Source organism: Rhinatrema bivittatum, chromosome 10 (genome assembly GCF_901001135.1).
Source record: "Rhinatrema bivittatum chromosome 10, aRhiBiv1.1, whole genome shotgun sequence".
In the NCBI taxonomy this organism is placed as follows: domain Eukaryota; kingdom Metazoa; phylum Chordata; class Amphibia; order Gymnophiona; family Rhinatrematidae; genus Rhinatrema; species Rhinatrema bivittatum.
This window is the reverse complement of record NC_042624.1, coordinates 67796762-67817548: the sequence shown is the minus strand read 5'-3', so window position 1 is coordinate 67817548 and position 20787 is coordinate 67796762. Positions and strand designations below refer to the sequence as shown.

The window sequence follows — 20787 nt, the reverse complement described above, 5'->3', positions numbered from 1 at the left end:
TGTGCCCTGCATCCTCCCATTGATTACCACACTCCAGGGCTCATATCATAGCTAGGAAGAAGATGATTACAGATGTTCTCAAAAAGGAGTTACTATCAGTTTTAAGAGCCACTGCTGGTGTGTCTTGTTGCTGTGAGGTGCTAGGAGCCAGAGCCAAGATCTGAGCATCAAGCAATGGTAACCCTTTTTTTTTCCATGGCACACCTGATCAGGTCTGAAGACACACCAGTCTGCAGTGGCACACTGGTTAGGAAACACTACCTTAGAACAGGGTTTCCCAAACTTGTATTCAAATTGATACCATTTTAGCACTTGAAAATACACATCATACCAGAAGGCAACCAAAACAAATTAGCAAGGGTAGTCCCCTCCAATAAATCATTCCACGCCCATCTTCTTTTAATCTCTACCCTTTCAAGAGGACTTACTCTCTTCACATTTTCCCCTCCAGTGAACCTCCTCTCTCAATCTCTGCCTGTATCTAATTAAATCTATTTTATATTCCCTGCTCCTTTCACTTCCCTAGCCCATTTCCTCTTTCGCACTCCATCCTCTCACCTCCATCCCTTCTTATAACCCCCAACTGATCTTTCTCACCCCATCTCCCATTCACACCTTACTCTCATCTCCATTCTATCTTTAATCTTCCAGTCTCATTTCCTCTCCTCCAATCTCTCACCCATCATGATCTCACATGCCCCTGTTTATCATCCCCCCTCTCTCACCCTCCACAGCCAATTCCTCTCTGGATAATCCAATCCTTAGTCCCCTCCTGCATCTAAGCCCTTCCTTTAAACAGCTCCTCCTCCAAACACACTATGGTCAGTGGCAACATTTTTCTTTGAACCACAGGCCAAAATTAGATGACAACTGGCAAGAAGAGAGGGCAGGCTGATGACAAGGGGGCAACATTTTTCTTTGCAGTAGGTTCAGTGGTGAATGAAGAGAGAGAGCGAGAGAGACGCATTGACGATCTCCACTGGCCCATGCCTACTCAGCCCTCCTATCCCCTTCCCTCTTAGTCCCAAGCCCAAGAGTGATTGGCAAGCAGCAGCAGCAGTAGTAATGAGTCAGCATGAGGCCTGTGAGCCAGTACAAGGTCACAGATCCTGCAGTGCACCCAGTTCCTTTTAATGCAGGACTTCCTATTGTCCGAGAAACTCCTGCAAGGGCAGGGCGCAAGCTGGCTCACAGGCCTCACGCTGACTTCCACTACTAATGCTGCTCCTGCTGGTATTGACGTGTTTGAGGCATTTGTGACCCCCCCCCCCCCAATTGAAGGTTGTGTGATCCCATTTGGGGTTCCAAGCCACTGTTTGAGAAGCCCTGGTCTAAACAGCTACTGCAGTAACATCCTTTCTGTCTTATTGCAGGCAAACAGGAGTCCAGTGTTCATATTTTACACTCAGACTTTTAACAGTACAGAAGTTTCTTTGTGTTGAATTTATGATTTCTTCATGGCTTCTAGTTATTTTAACCAGTAAATTATGAGAACTCGTTTTTATCTTGTTACAAAATAATACAAAAATATCCACACAGATTCTTTTTGAGACATTAAACATTAGTCTGTTGCTGCTAGAGTGCTATTTTTACCAAATGGTAAAATTGCAGAAGGTCTTTTATAAACCATTTTCGCTTTGTGTAGTGACTGAGGATGAAATGTTTTAGTGAAGTAAGCAAGCAAGCTCGCCTTCGATTTCATACAACTGCCACATGAATGCAGTCAAGAAGCCTTTTTCCCCGATGACTTTAATCACTGGAATGCCACTTTTTAATCAGTAATGTGGCCAGCGTAACTATTTATATGAGAAGTCGCAGTAAGGTGTTCTTTCCCTACAGGAAGCCTTGCAATGGGAAGCAGATGGCCTTAGTGATAGGAGATGGGAGGTGGATGTTATTTCTATTCATTAGTGACGTCTGAATAAACAGAGAACTTATTTTTAGATGAGGTGGGTACATTTGGAGTGTGTCATGAACCCACCTTCTTTTGCATTACCTGCCATTGGTCTTGTGATATTAGGTCAGTGGAAAAAAAAATCTCCATCACATGTGAGGATAAGAGGCAAATAAACCAGCATGTAGCAGTGCAGTGTGGGAAAGGAAACAAATGTATGTCAGGATACATGCATTTCGTAATCTGGTAGTTATTTGAAAATGCAACAGGGCACATGCATTTTGTAAGCATATCTCAGAGGACTTGGGATTGCGCCTGCTTTACTCTATTTCCAGGCAAACAATGAAGGGGCCATAGAGTCAAGGCCATGAGGCTTTACAAAATGTGAAATTTAATGAGAAAAACGTGATGCCATGTGGCAGATTTTAAACCGTGCTCGCTATGCAACACAAAGCACAAGGGAATGTCTGTTAGAGCCCAACACACACAACAGAATGAGATGTAGAAAGGTCAAAAATAGCATTGTATTCTTTTCTTCCTCTAAAGATATCTGGCAAAATGTAACTGAACAGAAATAGATCTGTTTGTGTTCTGAGAAATCATTCCTTTCTATTAAGTACAAATAGTTATCCTCTACATGCTCTAATTTTCTTAATATAAAAAAAAATGGACCAGCTTTAATTATATTTCTAAAGTGATTTGAAGTGAGTTAATAGATGCTATAAGTGATTCATCTGAATGCAAGATGTGACATCCTCAACTTTTGGGGGCATGATTGTCCCCCCACCATCATGAGATTGCACACCTGATATGAGAAACCATCTCACTTTTGCTATACTTATGGTTAGTATATTTTTGTTTACTCAAATATTTTTTTTTTAATATAAATCTTTAAAATATCTGGCAGTTTCTAGATTAGCAAATGATTGTGTTAATAATAATAATATGATTTTATTGGGACATTTTGAAACCTGGCATTTTCTTTTTCAATTCAGGGATCCAAAGTTCTGAAAAATCACATTTTGGAAAATAGCACTCAGCAAAGCATCTTGGTAGCTTTATTTACTGTATTTGGACAGAGAATTTGGTAGGCAAAGCTTTTTTTCTTTTTCTCTAAAGCTTTTATACGGTTGTAGGGCAAGGAGGCCACATAACCTTTGGGTCCATCAATAAAGCCACCACAGTTGGATACACAACATGTTTTTCTGTCTGCATCTGATAATTATATAGGGCTCATCTAGCTACTTTCCCTGAAAGCTCATTATCTGTGGATTGATGATCCTAGGATTTATAGTTGAAGGCAGCAGATTTTAGCAACATTCCTAAATAATACATGGAGAGAAGCACTGTAGGTTAATCATAATCCCATATCCTTTCTTTCTCGTTCATCGAAGGTGTGCAAATCATATCTTGGTTCTAACTACGGATTTCACAGGTGGTCTGCCCCTTCGGTTTTATCAGTGCTTTATGGTTTAGAGCTTCTAGTTTTAAGTTTTAACCAATAAACCCGGATAAAACACTTCCTGTGGACAAAATGAAATATGTTTATTAGATAAACGCTAGAAAAAAACCCCCACTGTTCCCCAGTGCTCTTTCAGCCTGCACCCCATCCCACCCTTGCCTGCATTAGACTAACCACTCTGTCTTTTCTGCACTGATAGCTTCTCAGCTGCACACATTCTTATCGCAAATGGATCGTTTCCTTGTCCTATTGATTTCTTTAAACACCAATTTTACTTATCTTCATAAAACTTTAGGGTTTTATTTATTTTAGCTACTTTAAATGTACAAGTTATAAACACCTAACAATAGAAGCCTTGTTTGTTTCACTTTGTGAAGGTATGTCCCTTATGTCAAGTATGGCCTTTTTTTATTTCATTTTATTTTTTTTAACAGCCCAGAGGTTTCACTACTATTGTGTAATATTTTTTAGGTCTATGACTGTGGGCTGAGATCAATGACAATGACCCAAACTAATTACATCTAATACATACCATATTGACATGAGCAACCGTGATTAATCCAGCCTCTTTTAATCCTCAACAAACAATCAACTACATGACAGATAAATATGAAGAGAGACAAACTGAATGGAAAGTTAAGGGTCAGAGCTTTATTAGATAACCTGTCAAGGGGGTCCAGCATAGATACATAAGCCCTTACAGCCCCTCTCCCCACTAGTGATCGTCTGAGGACAAAGCTGTGGTCCTCTCAAGGAATCTATTTGGAATTCTATGGGCAATCTGTAATGCTCTAATCAAGGCTGCCAGCCCATAAGCCACAACCATACCAGGAGTCAACCGAGCAGTTGCACTGATGGGGTCAAGTGGGCCCTGTCAACAGCCAAACCCTGGATATGCCTGAAAAGTTGTCAGTCAGTGGCCCTGAAAGTGACCAGAATTCCCTTTAGGTAACGGCTTGAGCCTTCCTCCATCTAACCCAGGGGTGGGCAATTCCAGTCCTCGAGGGCCACAAACCTGTCGAGGTTTTAGGATATTCTAATGAATATGCATGACATAGATTTGCATACAACTGAGGCAGAGTGCATGCAAATCTCTCTCATGCATATTCATTAGGGATATCCTGAAAACCAGACTGGTTTGTGGCCCTCGAGGACCGGAACTGCCCACCCCTGATCTAACCCTTACTTGGGCTCTTGTATTCCTGTATCCTCCTTGTCCACCCCATCCCCAACCTCCCTCCAAGCTGTGGAGGTAAATACAAACTCATGAAAAAAAAACCTACAACCAAATAATCATTATATAAAGAAATGGGTCCCCCTTGATAGGTGAAATTGCTGTAGCTGGGATACCTAGGTGAGAGGCTAAGACAGGGATTGCTAACTCCAGTCCTCAAGAGTCACAAACAGGCCTGGTTTTCTGGAAATCCACAATGAATATACATAAGATATATTTGCGTGCATTATGCACATCTATTTCATGCATATTCATTGTGAGATTTCCAGAAAATCAGACCAGTTTGTGGTTCTTGAGGACTGAAGTTGGCCACCCCTGGGCCAAGGAATTGGAAGACTCTCCTCCTCTTAACCCCTACCACCCCTTTCACTCTCCAACATGTCTGTACTGCCTGCAGCCAGCGAATGGGTGCATGGCATGTCCCTATGAGGGACCAGCCACAGGAGTATTTGTTTTATTTATTTATTTATTTATCGAGTTTTATATACCGTCATTCGGTTTTGCCATCATAATGGTTTACAAAAAAATACACAAGCTATCAGGAGCAAGGCAGCATTTTGGGAGTTTGTGAATGGCTGCTGAACAGCCTGTCAGGAGGGGCAGTGTGGATGTGATGTAGCCACTTCCAGGGCTTTGGCAGGCTGTACACATCTAGGAGCAGAAATTTCCAATGGGCTGGCGAGAGTGACAGGCAGCCTAGGGTGCAAAGACGCTCTGTTACTCTGTAGATGCTGCGCTGTGCCAGTGATTGCGGATGTCAGTAGCTGTAGGAATGTCCAGACCATCTTGTCTTGCAGGTATGTGATCTGAGGTACTAATTTAGACTGAAGTTGAGGGTCTCCAGATGTAGTGTTGGAAGATCAGAGACAGAGGGTGGAACTAGGAGTACATCTGTGTCTTACTGCTCATTGATGTCTGAAATTGTCTGCATTTTCCTTGGCTTTACCTTGTAGCTGATAAATGGATGGATTTAATTATATTAGCATTTTCCCTCAGTTAAAGTTTGCAGCAGATTGATCTTGAGGGCAATGTATCAATTGAATTAAAAAAAAAATTTGTATTCTATAAAACATGCAGATATTTTCCCTGATTGGTGTAAGTTGGTTTTTTTTTTTTTACGTTTGTTAGTCTGTAAGGGGAAAATAGGATTCATTCCAAATGCTGAACCACATCTGACTTTCGTGCAGGGTATTTTTTTACTGTATGTTTGGAATTGGACACTCATTGAGGAAACTACAGAACAGTTTTCTTATATTGCTGTTGACATGGATTCTTCTTTAAATGAATTAATGGTATCCCTATGTCCATAGTCTGATGTAATTAATCTCTCTGATGTTTCTGAGAAACAGTCAAAGTAGAATCTGGTTAAATATTTTTAGTGCTTCCTGTACTTTTCTACACTGCTGTAATTTCAGCAATTCATTTTGTTGCTTAAGTGTCAGGAGACAGTCATTGATTTCCTTTTATAGCAGTTTCTAATGGAATTGGTAATCTTATGCACTTTCCAGCAGGTTTAGTTTCTCTTGGGTATGATTGTGATCAGTGTCTATTTTGTTTATAAAGATGCTGGAAGTGTTCAGTCTAGATTTTACATTTCTAGATTTGCTCAGTCAGGTTTACTTTTGGGTTCAAGTCCATTCCATGTATTCCAGAAGGGGGGATATAGTAAAGGCACAAAGGTAACCAAAGAGATCATTTGTCTGCCTAGCCTCAATGCTGATATGGTATCTTCCAGGCTCCGAAGCTAGAGCATGAGATTTTCTCAGGGTTTGTTGCATTTTTACATGTCAGCAAAGCTATATGTGAGAGAAAAGTGACATTAGTTATTTCCTATTTATTTATTTATTTTTATTTTTTCTATACCGACATTCCTGTAAAAATATACAAATCATATCTGTTTACAATGTAACTTCAACATTCGCTCAGGGGCGGTACAAGGAACACTGGTGACAGTTAACAGAGGAAAACAGGTCAGAAACTCATCTTAACATATCATAATAATATATCTCATATTAACATATCATAAAATAAAATCCTCTCATATCATCTCGGAAACAGAAGAGATAACTAGAGCAAACAGAAGAACTGAGAAGTGGACTAAGGTATCCAATTGGAATATTCGCTGGGGAGAGTGAGGTTACAGGCGCAGGGAGATTAATCACACTGTGGCATTTCAGGTACGAAGATGATGCATTTCACAAAGTTTTTTGTTTTCTTAAGGGAACTCCATGATCTCTATTTATATCTGCCTCTTGGAAGCCGAAGTGATTATAATAGACTCAGTCTTTGATACATTAAGAAAACCAGAGATTTTTTTTTTTTGGGTTAAGAAGTTTAAAAATATTTATTTGAAGTAATGGTGCACTTGATTCATGGTTAATTAAATTTACTGGAAGTAAAAAAACAGCTGATGTTATTGAATTGCATCATTATTTTGAGAGTACGTCAGATTTTGGACCAAATTGAGAGAATGGTACAGGCAAGAAAGGTAGTATTATATACCTATTTTTGTAATGGGAGTAACCCTCTGGCTCTTGGACTAGCAATTTGTGGCCTGTTAGTGACCTGTTGCTTTCTAACAGTAGACTGGATAGGATTCCATTTTTGACAATGGTATATGCACGTTTTAAAATACAACCTTTCATTCCATGATATACTCCTCTGGTTGTGTAGAAACAGACCTCACTTTTTAGTTTTTGAGAATTTTTATATTGAAAGTGGTCTTTGTGTATACTCCTTGGTCTTTTTTTTTTTTTTTCCTTAAACATTTTATTTCTTAAACAAACATTTATTTTTTTAGCCATCCAGTGAGTGAACCAATATAGCCATACATTAAAACAAGGCTGTTACCATTGATCTTTGTCCTTATGATATAGCTTTATTATAATGATCTGAAAAAAAGGATCAAAACCTTCCCTATACAGTATCGTAAAACCTACTTCTCTTCTTGAGAAAGGATGCCAATTTCTCAATAGGGCTGTTTCAAGAAGTTACTTCCTCCAGAGAGGGCACCCCCTTCCATAGATGAGCAATTGTTAACCTTACAGCCAATAACATCTGATTCACTAGCAGCCATTGCTTAGCCATCACTGAAAATGATTTCCAAAATCCCAGTAAATCTTTAGAAGCAGGGAAGTGAATAGCAATAACATATAAATTTTACTCAAAAACCAAGGTCCTGCACGATGGGACACATCTACCCCATATACAGATGGGATCTTTGCCATCTGCATCTCCTCCAACACCTAGCATCGTAACCAGGGTTTGTATTCAGAAGCAAGATGGAGTACAAATAAATGCGATGTACTTGTCTAACCATTAAATCTACTCAAAGAATACTATCTGATCTGCCAACCAAACCTATCCAATATATTTTGGCCCATGACTGTCCCAATGCAAGGTTTTATCAAACATGAACTGTACAAAAATTACAGGATTGTAGCATTTTAGGGAGAGGTGAAGTGATATCTCCTCTCTCAACCCTAACAGTCTGTGCACTTGGTGCCACATAGACAGAGTATAGACTATAATTAAACTTTGCCTGCATGGTGTCCTGACCATTGGATGTGCAGAAGGTAAAACCATCAAATGTGCCAGCTCCTTACCAGCCATAAATGCTCTTTCAATACCTAACCATCCAGAGAAACTCAATCCAACCAGTCACACAAAGGAACCAGCCAAGCAAACCAGAAATAGAGCTTAAGGTTCAGTAGTGCTATTCTTCCTCTGTATTTGGGCAACCACAACGCACTGAGCTTGATCCAGAGGTGAGGGGCAGCTTATTTGCCCATATGAAATTAGAGATCATGTAGTTCCATGAATATCCACCAGGAATGGAAGGGGAATATACTGAAATATAACAAACATGACAACACATTCATTATTAAAATATAATCCTCCTAGACAATGCCACATGCAGTTCCTTTCATGTATCCAAATCAGACCTTAATTTAGTGAGAACCGGGTCATAATTCACATTAAATAAGTTAGCCATCTTTTTGGCTACCACAACCCCTAAATATTTTAGCTTGGTGGCTTGCAGTTTACATCTAGCCAAGCAGGTAGGAATGGCCGACCAAGGTCCTAGAGAAAAAGATCTCATACTTATTAATATTGACCTTGTATCCTAAAATCTGACTGTACTGATCCATAATTTCTAAAATACATGAACTGACTTAGGAGCATCTGACACAAATAAAAGCACATCATTCGCATACAATGATATCTTGTGAGAATGTCTCCTGATATTAAAATCTAAGATCCCAAGACTAGTCTGTCTGAGCCAGGGATTCAATTATTAGGTTGAACAATAGGGGTGTAAGGGGGCATCCTTGCTGGGTCCCCTCAAAATAGGGAACATAAGAGATGGATAGCTATTAACTATTACTCTTGTCTTAGATTTCGCCTGTCCACTCCATAAAGGCAGATGAAAGCTGAAATTTATCCAGCAATGTAAACATATAAGACCTCAAGATCCTATCAAAGGTCTTTTCTGCATTCAGGGCTAAAATCAAACCTGGAATCTGAAAAGTATCCATCCAGTTGTTAAATAACTTCCTAGTACTGGTGGTAGAATTTCTACCTTTAACAAAACCAGATTGATCCTGGTGCATAAGTAGGGAAGAACAGATTCCAACCTCACCTGCAAAACCTTAACCAAGATCTCGATGTTGGCATTGAGCAGGGAAATAGGTCTGTATGTCCAGCATTCAGTGAGACAGTTATCGTTTTTGGGGAGCACTATAATGTTTGCATCTAAATTTCCCATGACCATCTGACCTGTGGACCTGTAAGATTGTTAAACAAATTAGAAAGTAAGGAGGAAAGTAAAGGCAAGACATATTTGTACCACTCCATGGATTTCCCATCTGGTCTAGGACATTTGCCTGAAGGGAGGGACATAGAGGTATAATACAACTCCTGGCCACTGATCGGAGCCTCTAACCATTGTCTTTGTTCTACCATTAACACTGGAAGCTGAATCAAAACTAGAAAGACCTCGAACCTTGCCCTATCAAAGGGGGTGATTGGGAGTGTATAAAGCCTAGTAAAAACTACTAAAACCCTCAGAGATCACCAAAGGGAAATAAATCTCCACCAGATGGCCATCTGATTTTATGGACAAAGGACGTTTGTTGCTTTCTTTGAATCAGATGAGCTAGAAGTTTACCCACTTTGTTGCCATGCACATGTCTATTTTAGAAAGCATGAAAACCTCCTATATCCCCTCTACCTGAAGAAATTGTTTTTCCTTAGCATAAAGTAGGGCTGCATAGATCTGCTTGGAAGCTGTAGCTTTATGCCTACTTTCTAGCTCCCTCACCTTCATTTCCACGTCCAATTGTTTTTATTTTGCAAATTTGTTAACATAGCTAGTGTAACTGAACCTTCCCCTGCATCACAGCTTTAAGTTTCCCATGAAAGAACAGGAGGATAGTCAGACAGCTGATGATGATACTAAAAATATGCTATAGCTTTGCCACCATTTCATTAAAGTCCTGCCTACCTAAAAAGGAAACATTGACTCTCCAGGACCCCTAAGGAGAAGCTGCCTTCAATGCAGAAAATAATGTAATGGGATGATCAGAGATTGTGCTAGAAAGAATATCCTGAGAGCCAAGCTTAGACAATAAGGAAGTAGAGCATAGAAAGTAATTGGTTCTACTAAAGGAATGGAATCTAGCAGAGAACTATGTAACATCCCTTCCTCAAGGATTCTGTACTCTCCAAAATCCTATAAGTGAAAACAAGATATACATTATATAAAATTGTTACTATCATATGTGTGAGCCTGACCAGTGGACATGTCCATAGAGGGATCAGTAATACCTTGGTTTTTCTATAGGTTTCATTTCAATCACTGGTTTGAACAAAAATGAAAGTTATTGTATCTCTTAATTTCGATATACTGTCTGTCAGGATACAAAATGAAAAGACTGAAGTACTTCTGTACTTTAATTGCGACTGTGTTTTCTTGTGACAGGAGCTCTGTTGTATTCCTAGCCAAACTTGGGGTATGAGGAAGAAAGTCATTCTGCATTGCCAAAGACTACAGTAATATACACCTGTGATACTCAACGTGTTATATGGGGACCTGAGAACTGCTGAGACTAAGTTGGAAGAAAACAGAATGAGATAGCCAAAATGTGGTGATTGAATGCTGCCAAAATGAATGCCAGCTGTAAAGTAAAGCTAATTTTGCAAATAATATATAGAAATACTAATTCTGACATTATTCTAAAGCAAGTACTCTGCATTTTTCCCCCGTGTGTACTACAAATTTGTCACTGTAAAGAAAGTTTAAGATGCGGTGTTTGGAAGCATGGATATGGCAGGTGTGGTTTAATTGGGTGAGGTTCCTATTCGTCTGGCATACATGGGCAATTCAGAGTCCTCGGTGCTCCCAAGCAACCAAGGATGCTTCTGCGGCTCAGAGAACTTTCATAAGAACATAAGAAATTGCCATGCTGGGTCAGACCAAGGGTCCATCAAACCCAGCATCCTGCTTCCAACAGAAGCCAAACCAGGCCACAAGAACCTGGCAATTACCCAAACACTAAGAAGATCCCATGCTACTGATGCAATAGTGTTCCTATCTTGATGTTTGGAGGTCAGGGCCCCCTGATATAGATTCCCAGCTTTCCTAATTCTATGACTTGTACAGGCTCTGGAGGCAACTGTTATGAAGTGGAATCCATGTACATCCCTTTTCCCATAACAGTTTTATGATACAAATGCCATTGACCAGATGGGAAGGGGCATAGGTTTTCTCCCAATAGATTTACTGATTTTATGATTGTTGCTAAATACTGGGGCTTGCATGGCAATATAGTCAGTGGTGGATGGGTTATTTTTTTTTTTTTTTTTGCACCAAGATGTTAATTCACTCACTCATTCTTGTTTGCAGTTGTGATACCTATGCGCAACTGGTTAGGACCCAACCCGTTTTGACATGTATTCCTTCAAAATAGGGGCTGCCACAAGTGCAGATACTAGGGAACTACCACTCACTGCCATTCAAAGGAAAGGCCAATGATGTGTCTCTGTATATTCAAAGTATATGTTATCGGAAGGGGGTTGGGTTGCTAGCAATGATACTTAATAGTTTGCCTTTCTTTTCAGACCCTGCTACATGACAAGGAATGATGTATATCATTGCAATTTCGTTTGTGTTCTGGGCTGGCATTCAGTTGCATGAGAGACAAACACTATCCATTTTGGCTTGGCACCAAGGACATTGAAGTTTATTGGCTAAGTCACTACAGTACACGCTAGGCATACTTTGTTCCTTTTCTGCATGCAAAGAGACAAACAGGCATACACATGTGTAATGGTAATTCCTTTGAGTACTAGTATAAGGTCGTTATGTGTACCACTCATAAGCGCTACCAAGCATGATGTCTTCATCATAGCCTCATTGTTCAAAGACACATGCCTAATATGGTCCATCATCATCCCTCATTGTCAATGCAGGCATCTGTAATTGTGGGAAAAGGACTGAAAGAATGTAAATAGGTAATTAGGAGTGTGATCATTTCACTTGGGAGGTGCACTGTTAGCTTCCTTGTCAAGTGTACTCCTGAATTCCTGAAAAACAGAGAAACAAGTCAGGCACAGATTTACGTGTTTGTCAGGTTATACCAAATAGATATAAGCAGGTCATCTTTGATCTTGTCAGTAGGGAACCAATAATTCTAGTCTTGAAAATAAGGCTTAATGAAATCTACAGGTAGGTAAGCCCAGTTCTATATGGGGCAAGCAGCTTTGCAAGCAAAGCAGGTCAAGAATCAGAATGCAAGACTGAACTTATGTGGTTCAAAGTTGGGCAGCCTTCAAGTTGCTGGGAATGCTTCCCTGTTTGTCTATTTAGTCATACTGAATCACATAACCAAAAGCCCTAGGTGATATACAAACTGAAAGTATAAACTTATAAATAGTAGTGAAAAACCAACAATTACAAGTTAACACATTCAATATACAGTTTACAATCAAACATTAATAAAACAATAGGAAAACAAATACATCCTATTCAATAACTAAGACCAATCCAGCAAAATGGAAAGTAGTACTGCCCAACTGTGAAAACCCTCCAAGCATCACAAGAAATAGTCCTAACAAACCACCTAGGTTAGAAGGTTGCCTATAGAAAGAGGTTTTGAGGGTATGCCTAAACCTCATATACTTTCTTCAGATGCAGCTCTTGAGCAGGGGAGTTTCATTAAGTAACTTACTTGGCTGATGGAATGCATAGTCGAAAATCATCAGATATTGTAAATCGCTTAGACCTATTTTGCGTTAAGCGATAATACATTTTAATAAATGAAAATGCAGAGATCATGGTCGCCTAGCTTTACATATAGTAGTCTACTTTGGTGCACTTTTTAGATGGGCTTGTTGGTCCCATGGTGTGCATGCAATCTAGAATAGTGAAAGAGAGGTTGCTGGCTCAGTTACTATTTTGTTTATTGAATACTGTTCTGATAAAAGCTGACGAAGCTGTGAGGTCTTAGTTGTCTGTTATAATGTTGTTTTTTTTGGGGTAACCACAGTGACAGAATACTACACACTGTTTAATGAAATGAATAATGATAGTGGCTCAGATTTCTTTCCTGTCCCCGTCATTATCTAGTAAAGAATGATATATATAGCCACTAAACAGCAAGAACTTTGACTTATCATGGCGACAAAGTGGCTAATGATAAAGCCAGAGCTCAAAACAGAGATTTTGAAGAAGATGGACTGTTTTATCAGTCTGCCAAACCAGATTAATGTTTCTGTAACCCACAAGATCTAGTATGACCATCCTATTCTCATTGTACGTATGTTGCCAGGGATAGAAATGAAAAAAATAAAGTATTAATTGTGCCAGAATTCCAAAGAGCTCGATAGCAGACATGGAAAAAAAATCCCACTAATAGCTTTTTTATTGGACTATCTGCAGAAGAAAACAGTTGGCTGCACAAAATTGGATAGAATACCATTAATTTTGAACATTGAGTATTTGTGCAAAAGTTTAGTGTTTCAGTCATGTAGACAGTGTGGGCATCAGTTCACTGTTTCCAGATACAGAAATGCTCTATTTCTTGACCAGGGTTGTTCTGCTTTTTAGGCTGGTAGCCAACATGCTTAAATAACTGTTTGCTTTGAGAGATTTATGCTGGATCTACTTTTTTTATTCTCTTTTATAGATTTGGTTCCCAGGGATACTTCAGTCATGCTTATAGTGCTGCTGAGATTTGTTTATTTAATGTATATGGTATTTATTTCTTTCCTGTTTACCAGTGCAGGCTAAATATTAAAACATTCGGAAGATAATTTTATTTAGCATTGCAATTGCATTGCCCATCGGTCTCTGTGTAGGAAAGGTTTCTTTGTCTATTCAAGAAAGAAAAATTTTTGTTTTCGTATTCCTATTCTTGTTTATCCCAATCTCTCTCTCTGTACTTGCAGCCAATAAAAGGATTGTAAATTTAAAGCTCTGATGCTAAGTTCCCAATTGCTCTCCTATCTAGACTTGTTGCAAAGTTGATGCTTTTCGGGCCAGTAGGAAAACTGAAGTTTACAAGCTGTGTGAGTGACCACGGTTATCAGAAGGAAAAGCACTGATCCTTGGAGGAAGTTATATTCTGTAAAGCTGAGAGAATATGAAGGGAGAACAATTTTTAAGACCTGTATACAATTACCTTCCCAGTATCCAAACCTTAGCTAACAGTATAGTGTGAACTGCAAAGTCTGCATTTTATTATTCATAGTTTAGCAATACTGTAGTTTTTAATTTGATTGAAAAGATCTAGAGTCTAGACTTTGTGCTTTGCAAGCATTTGGATGTGAGCTTAGGTAGTTTCACATGCTTATTTTAAGTCACTGGAACCCAAAACCGAACTACTGTTGGCTCAGACAGTGCTTGTGGTTTTGCGATTTCGTTTTAGTCATTTCCTGATAAACCTATAATGCAGAAAAAGTCAAGTAGCGCAGGAAGTGACAGTGGCCTTTAAGAGAGATTTTTGTTCATCTTAGAAGTTCCAAAGCAGAAACATTTGAGATGTGGATACAGAAAGAGCACTGAGGATACAGAAAGAGCACTGAGGTATATTCTCTCTAATGGATGCAGCCTATGCTAGTGTGTGTTAGAAAGGAACGCATACTGTGATTCTTGAACTTGAGCTGCTTAAACAGGGATCTGAATTGGATTGCCCATTTTGAAAGTTACATCTGCAGCAAACTTAACATATAAGGAAGTGTGAGTTTAACGACATCTGTAGAAACGGCAAGACATGTGAAAAAATGAATGTCTTTAAAAGACAGAAGAAACCTGCTCCTACAAAATATGTCAGATCCTTGTCGGAACCTGCTGGGAAGGGAAGCAGTGAAACAAGTGTTGGTTTAAAGAACTATCAGTGGTACCATCAGACCAAGAGCAAGAGAAGTGTGCATGAACAAGCTGTTTCAGACTCCCCGATGAACACACTTGGAGACTACAAATGGAAGACACTTTTCAGCTATCACCGGAAAATGAATAGAAAGATGCAATTGCAAAGCAATTCTAATGAGAAAGTATTTACCAAACATCCCAGTATACGCGATGCTGAAAATATACTGGTAGATCCAGCAATAAAGTTGACATGCAAAAAGTCCTTACAGATTCCTTTCAACAGGTCCCTGTCAGAGCCATCAGCAACCTCATCTAGCAGCAAAACCAGGGATAGAACCCTGCAACTGGTGCAGTCAGTGGATACTGAACAGGGAGATTTTTTTCATGACATCTTCTCCACACTTTCTGGCAACTTATCCAAGGTGCTGAGCTCAAAAAGGGAAACAAATTCAGAGAGCGTGAATAAAGGTACATTATAATGGAAAATAAGGTGGGAGAGTGGGGATTGAAAGACCATTTGATTTCAGTAGCAGTAGTAAAATAACTTTTTCTTGGTTTATAGAAATCAGGGCTTATATTTTGATTGTTGAAGAACAGCTGGCTGTTGGAACCATAAATTTGTGTGAATATATTTTCCAAATGAATCAGTTTTAATTTTACTTTCTTCTGTCTTCCAATTATTGTAATTATTTGTAGTTTCTTAAAAGGGCAAAATGTAGTGGAAAAAGATTTTAATTTCTTATTACAGTAAGAGAACATTAGAAGAAGAAACTAGAAATCAGGTGAGAACTGAGCAGCCCTCATCTGATTCACATCTCCACCAGATGCTGTGTGATCTTGAAATCACTGAATATTGCTGTTTAGTGCATTGTAAATCGTGTAAGTTAACTTGAATAGTGTGTGCACTGATGCAATGCTTAAATAATAATTATTGATACTTTTGAAAAGGTGGTAGAGTAGGTAGTTCAGATATACCTTGTCTGCTGATTTAAAGATGACTGTTGTCAAGTAGGAGATCCAGGATCGGTCACATATTTTATTATTACTGTCACATACTCTTTGCACAGCACTAGGGGAAATGTGAGTGCTGGACACCTTTCTTGCTGCAGTTGATACTGGGTAATTATAGCAGAAGCCTTACAAGGACCTTTCTTTACTTAGTAGCCTTATGCAGAAGAACTAGAATATCTTTGTAGGCTAGCGCTGTAACCTTCAGGCCGATGCAATAAGGTGCACGCAGTAGAGGGCACAGTTAATCTCCAGTTGTCTGCACATTTTTTTGTGCACATCTTTTACATGCAAAAAGGAGTTGTGAATACACAAAATATGCACATAGGACTGTGCATATTCCTTGGCGACCTCTCATGCAAATCCCATGCGAATGAAGACATTAGCTATTTTTCCCAAGTGCAGGGAGATGCACAGGTTTACCTTGTGTTTTCTTAGTGCTGTAAACTTAACTCCTAGTCTAAAGTGGAGTAACGTTTCCAGGGCTGCTGATAGTCTATGGGCGAAAGCTGGAGTTCCAATGCTGGATCCTGTAGTCTGCATTTTCATGTGCCAAAATCACCTTTTCTATGCATAATGATATGCTCCTAATTCTAGTTAGGAGCGTATCATTATCCTAACTCTAGTTGGATGCACTACACAAATAAGATTTATGCACACAAAACATGGAAAACTATTTGTGCACATAAATCGTATTTTCCACACACAAAATATGATTTTTGTGCACAAAAATAGTTCTGTACATAGTTGAAATGCTCCTAATTCTAGGCTTTTAACTAAGCTTAGAACATATTTATTGTGCACATACATCTTATTTTATGTGTGGAAAACATTATTTATGTGCACAGATAGTTTTCCACATGTATTTTGTGCGCAAAAATCTTATTTTTTTATGCTCCTAACTAGAGTTGTATACACACAAACTGTTTTCAGCACAGAAAACTTTTTGTGTATATAAATCATATTTTGTGTGCAGAAAACATGCTTTGGGTGCATAGATCATGCTTTCTGCGCATAAACTTGCTTTTCTGTGTGCACATGTTCTGGTTTGTATATTTTTTTTAACTCCCGATCTAGGTATCATAGTGGACAGTACATTGAAATCATTGACTCAATGTGCTGTGGTGGTCAAAAAAGCAGTAAGAATGTTAGGAATTATTAGGAAAGGAATGGTGAATAAAACTGAGAATGTCATAATGCCTCTGTATCACTCTATGGTGAGATGACACCTTGAATGCTGTGTACAATTCTGGTCACCGCATCTCAAAAAAGATATAAATGCATTGGAGAAAGTACAGAGATGTGCAACCAAAATGATAAAGGGCATGGAACTGCTCCCCTTTGAGGAAAGGCTAAAGAGGTTAGGGCTGTTCAACTTGGAGATAGCTGAGAGGCGGATATGATGGTCTACAAAATCATGAGGACTAGAATGGGTAAATATGAATTGGTTGTTTACTCTGATAATAGAAGGATTAAGGGGCACTCTAAGAAACTGACAAGTAGCACATTTAAAACAAATCAGAGACAATTCTTTTCTACTCAATGCACAGTTAAGCTCTGGAATTAGTTGCCAGGTGATGTGGTTAAGGCAGTTAGTTTATCTGGGTTTAAAAAAGATTTGGACAAGTTCCTGGAGGAGAAGTCCATAAACTGCTGTTAGTCAAGTCGACTTAAGGCATAGCCACTGTTTATTATTGGCATTAGTAGCATGGGATCTGTTTAATGTTTGGGTACTGGCCAAGTATTTCTATCTTAGATTGGCCATTGTTGGAAACAGGATAGTGGTCTTGATGGACACTTGGTCTGACCCAGTATGCAGCTTCTGATGTTTTTATGTTCTTATTAGCATAATATTAGCTTAAAGCATTGGGAGTTTAAAAAAAATGAGCTTGTGCATTAGGCAGTGACAGATTTAGGATTTTGCTTCCCCCTAGGCATTGATGGTGCTGTGGTGCCCCCTATTCCCAGTAAGGTCAGGTAACAGGGAGATCTAAGGCAGAGCCCCACAATTTCCTTCAGCAGTAGATTCTGGGGCAAAGTTTTGTAAATTCTGAAGTACATTGACAAACATTTCCGCCTTTTATATTACATTCTAAATCTTGCTTGTATCTCTATAATTTACTTTCCTTTTATTGCTTGAGGAAAAGGAATCTGAAATATCAGTACAAGGAGGAGATCTCAGGGATGGCAGGAGGAGAAGGACCAGGAATGGGGTGAGGAAAATACTGGGGATGAGGAAAACAGGCGAGAGGTCTAGAGATGCAAAATGGGGACGATTAAAGGAAGGTACAGATCAGGAATTTGGGTATGGGAAGGGAGGAGAGTTCTGGGATTTAGGGCAGGGAGGAGGGAGTAGGAGGGGTTGGGGAGGGTTCCAGGATTTGGGGAGAAGGAAGAGTTAGAAAGGATCAGAGGTTCCTGGATCTGTTGGATAGAATCCAAGATCAAAGGAGAGTAGTTATGAATTGCAGGGGGGAGGGGAGGATGGTGGCATGTTCTACTCATGTTGTCCCTTGCATGCTCTCTCTAACGTCTCACCTAGGGCCGATGTAATAAAACCCGCTGAAATCTGTGCTATTTTTCTGCACATATTCTTTTTTTAGCGCACATGGAAAAAGCAGGCACCTCTGTAGGATGTAATAAGGGGATGGCATGCAAATGAGAGACGTGCAAACAAAGCGCAGAATACCTAATACTCACACCAGTACGAGCATAAAAGCCTTGATGCAGAAAGCTGCGGGAAAACAGGCACTAAAATAGGCGCTCATGGAAAAATGTTGCATACTCATGTCTAATGATTTCAAGTTACTGCTATTCAAAAATAAACTTTCACCTTCTCAGGCCCTTTTATTTAAAAAAAAATAAATAAATAAATTTGTTTCGGCTCCTACTGGCCCTTTTTACTCCATTGTTGGCATTAGTGTGGTTGTGTGTTTATGCAGCCTTTTCCTTGTTGGGTGCTCAGGGCCACTTGGCATGGATGAACCCCCACTGGGAGAGAGTAGCAGCGGGAACGGATGGACCGGCGATCTCCAGGGGCTACAGACAAAAGCACCTGGAAGCACAGCAGGGACAGAACACCATCAAAGCAGTAGGAGTATCCCGGGCGCCTGGCAAGGAAAAGGCTGCACACACACACGCAACCTGGCATCAGAAAACTATTCAGGAAATAAAGGGAGTTTAAAGTAGCTCAACAAAGCTAAGTAGAACTAATGCCAGCAATGGGGTAAAAGGGCCTCCAGACAGGTGCTTTCACTTAACTCCTGCCCTAAGGCCCAGGCGCTACAAATCCTGCACTAACTGATCTCCCTGCATAGCCCATGAATAGTTAATTGCCTCCTTTACATGCCATTTGCATGCACTCGTGCAAAACCTGCTGCAGGTGTGTACATGTCTCTTCTGCATTAAATGCATTATTGTATACGTGCGTAAGATTAACGTGGAAAACCACGCACAATTACCCATGGCATGTTTTCTGCAGCTTAGTACATTGGCCCCCAATCTGGCATAGACACCCAGACACCCAGACACACATACCCAGCACCAATCCCTTCTCTCACGCACACAAAAACACTGCCTCTCCATTCACCTCTCGCTTTCAGACACAGACCCCCACCCACTGGTCCCCTCTCATCCCTCAGTGATCGTCCACTCAGCCCCTCCTAATCTCCCAAAAATGATCTTCTTGTTGCTGTCTGCTCCATGCTCACCTCCTTCCCTTCTGTTCTCTGCATGTTGCCTGAGAGGGGAAAGGCTGGATCAGGAAGCAGAGAGCTGCTGTTTACTGAATAAGATTCATCTCAGCTGGAAGGCAGTAAATCTTCAGCCCCCCCCCCCCCCCCTAGATTTCTGCTATCCTAGGCATATCCTATTAACAAATCTAGGCCTGGCAGTAGGAAACTGTGTGCTGAACTTCAGGACACAGTTTTAATGCTCAGCTCTTTGCACTGGGCCAGAATAGTCCTAGTGACATCAGTTATCATGGAACGATTGCTTCTGTTTCCAGGGGTAAGACAAAGTTTCTTTGATTTCTCAAAAAAATGAATGTAGGTTATCATTGTTAATAAGGAACAATTAAACTAGAGAGGCATTGTAATCTTTATGCAGTTGATGAACCTCTAGTGCAAAGTCTCATGGTTTTAAACATGTTTGACTTTAGTTGTCCCTTACAGACTCAAATGGAGGAAAACAGCATGATTTAAAAGCAGTGTCTACTGACTATGTTGTTATTACTATTAACTACTTTTCTTACAAAATACTTTTTTCCCCCCCATATATTTGGGGATCTTCATTTTCGGTTATTATTGTTCTTTATTCTTCCCCAGGAATTTATCAGGGTTTATTATAAGAGCAAAAACAGGAGAAAGGCAGATGAAAAAAATAACGCATTATTTTTCCAGGTAAATATTGGAGTTTATTTTGGTTGACAGAAGCCAGGACAATAAAATATTGAACAGGGGCTTCTGGTGGACATTCTCATGGTTCCAGACAGCTGGCACTTTGGCCACTTGAGGGGTGAGGAATCAGGACTTGAAAGATGGCATGGGTGGCATTGAAGGATAAGTGTGTTCACTGGTAGAGGGTGAGGCTTGAAACACAGCATGCACTTCGGCCCACACTGGCTTCCAGCAGTAGCTGGAGACCTTGAAACACTGCATCTGCAGCTCTTAAGTAGCTTTTTAATCATCCTAAAATTGGGGTGAATATGGGTTTAAACTGAAAATGAAGTACCCTAGATATAGTCAAGTAGGCAAAGCAGCTTTTATCTGCTAGGATTGCAATATTGGATAAGTTTCTGTTGACATGAGCCTGGTTTC

The 20787-nt window shown here is 39.8% G+C and overlaps 1 protein-coding gene across 4 annotated transcripts in view; it reads left to right on the top strand.

The window, feature by feature from the left end:
* RASAL2 (RAS protein activator like 2) overlaps positions 1 to 20787 on the top strand; it is a 448317-nt gene that overhangs the window by 135973 nt on the left and 291557 nt on the right. For 2 of the 4 annotated variants that reach the window (XM_029618576.1, XM_029618575.1), the window contains exon 1: positions 14684 to 15430. The exons of the other annotated variants lie outside the window; for them this stretch is intronic. In XM_029618576.1, the coding sequence (XP_029474436.1) occupies positions 14875 to 15430 (556 nt within the window). In that variant the 5' untranslated portion in view covers positions 14684 to 14874. Of the gene's footprint in view, positions 1 to 14683; positions 15431 to 20787 lie in introns of those variants that run through there. 4 annotated transcript variants of the gene reach the window in all.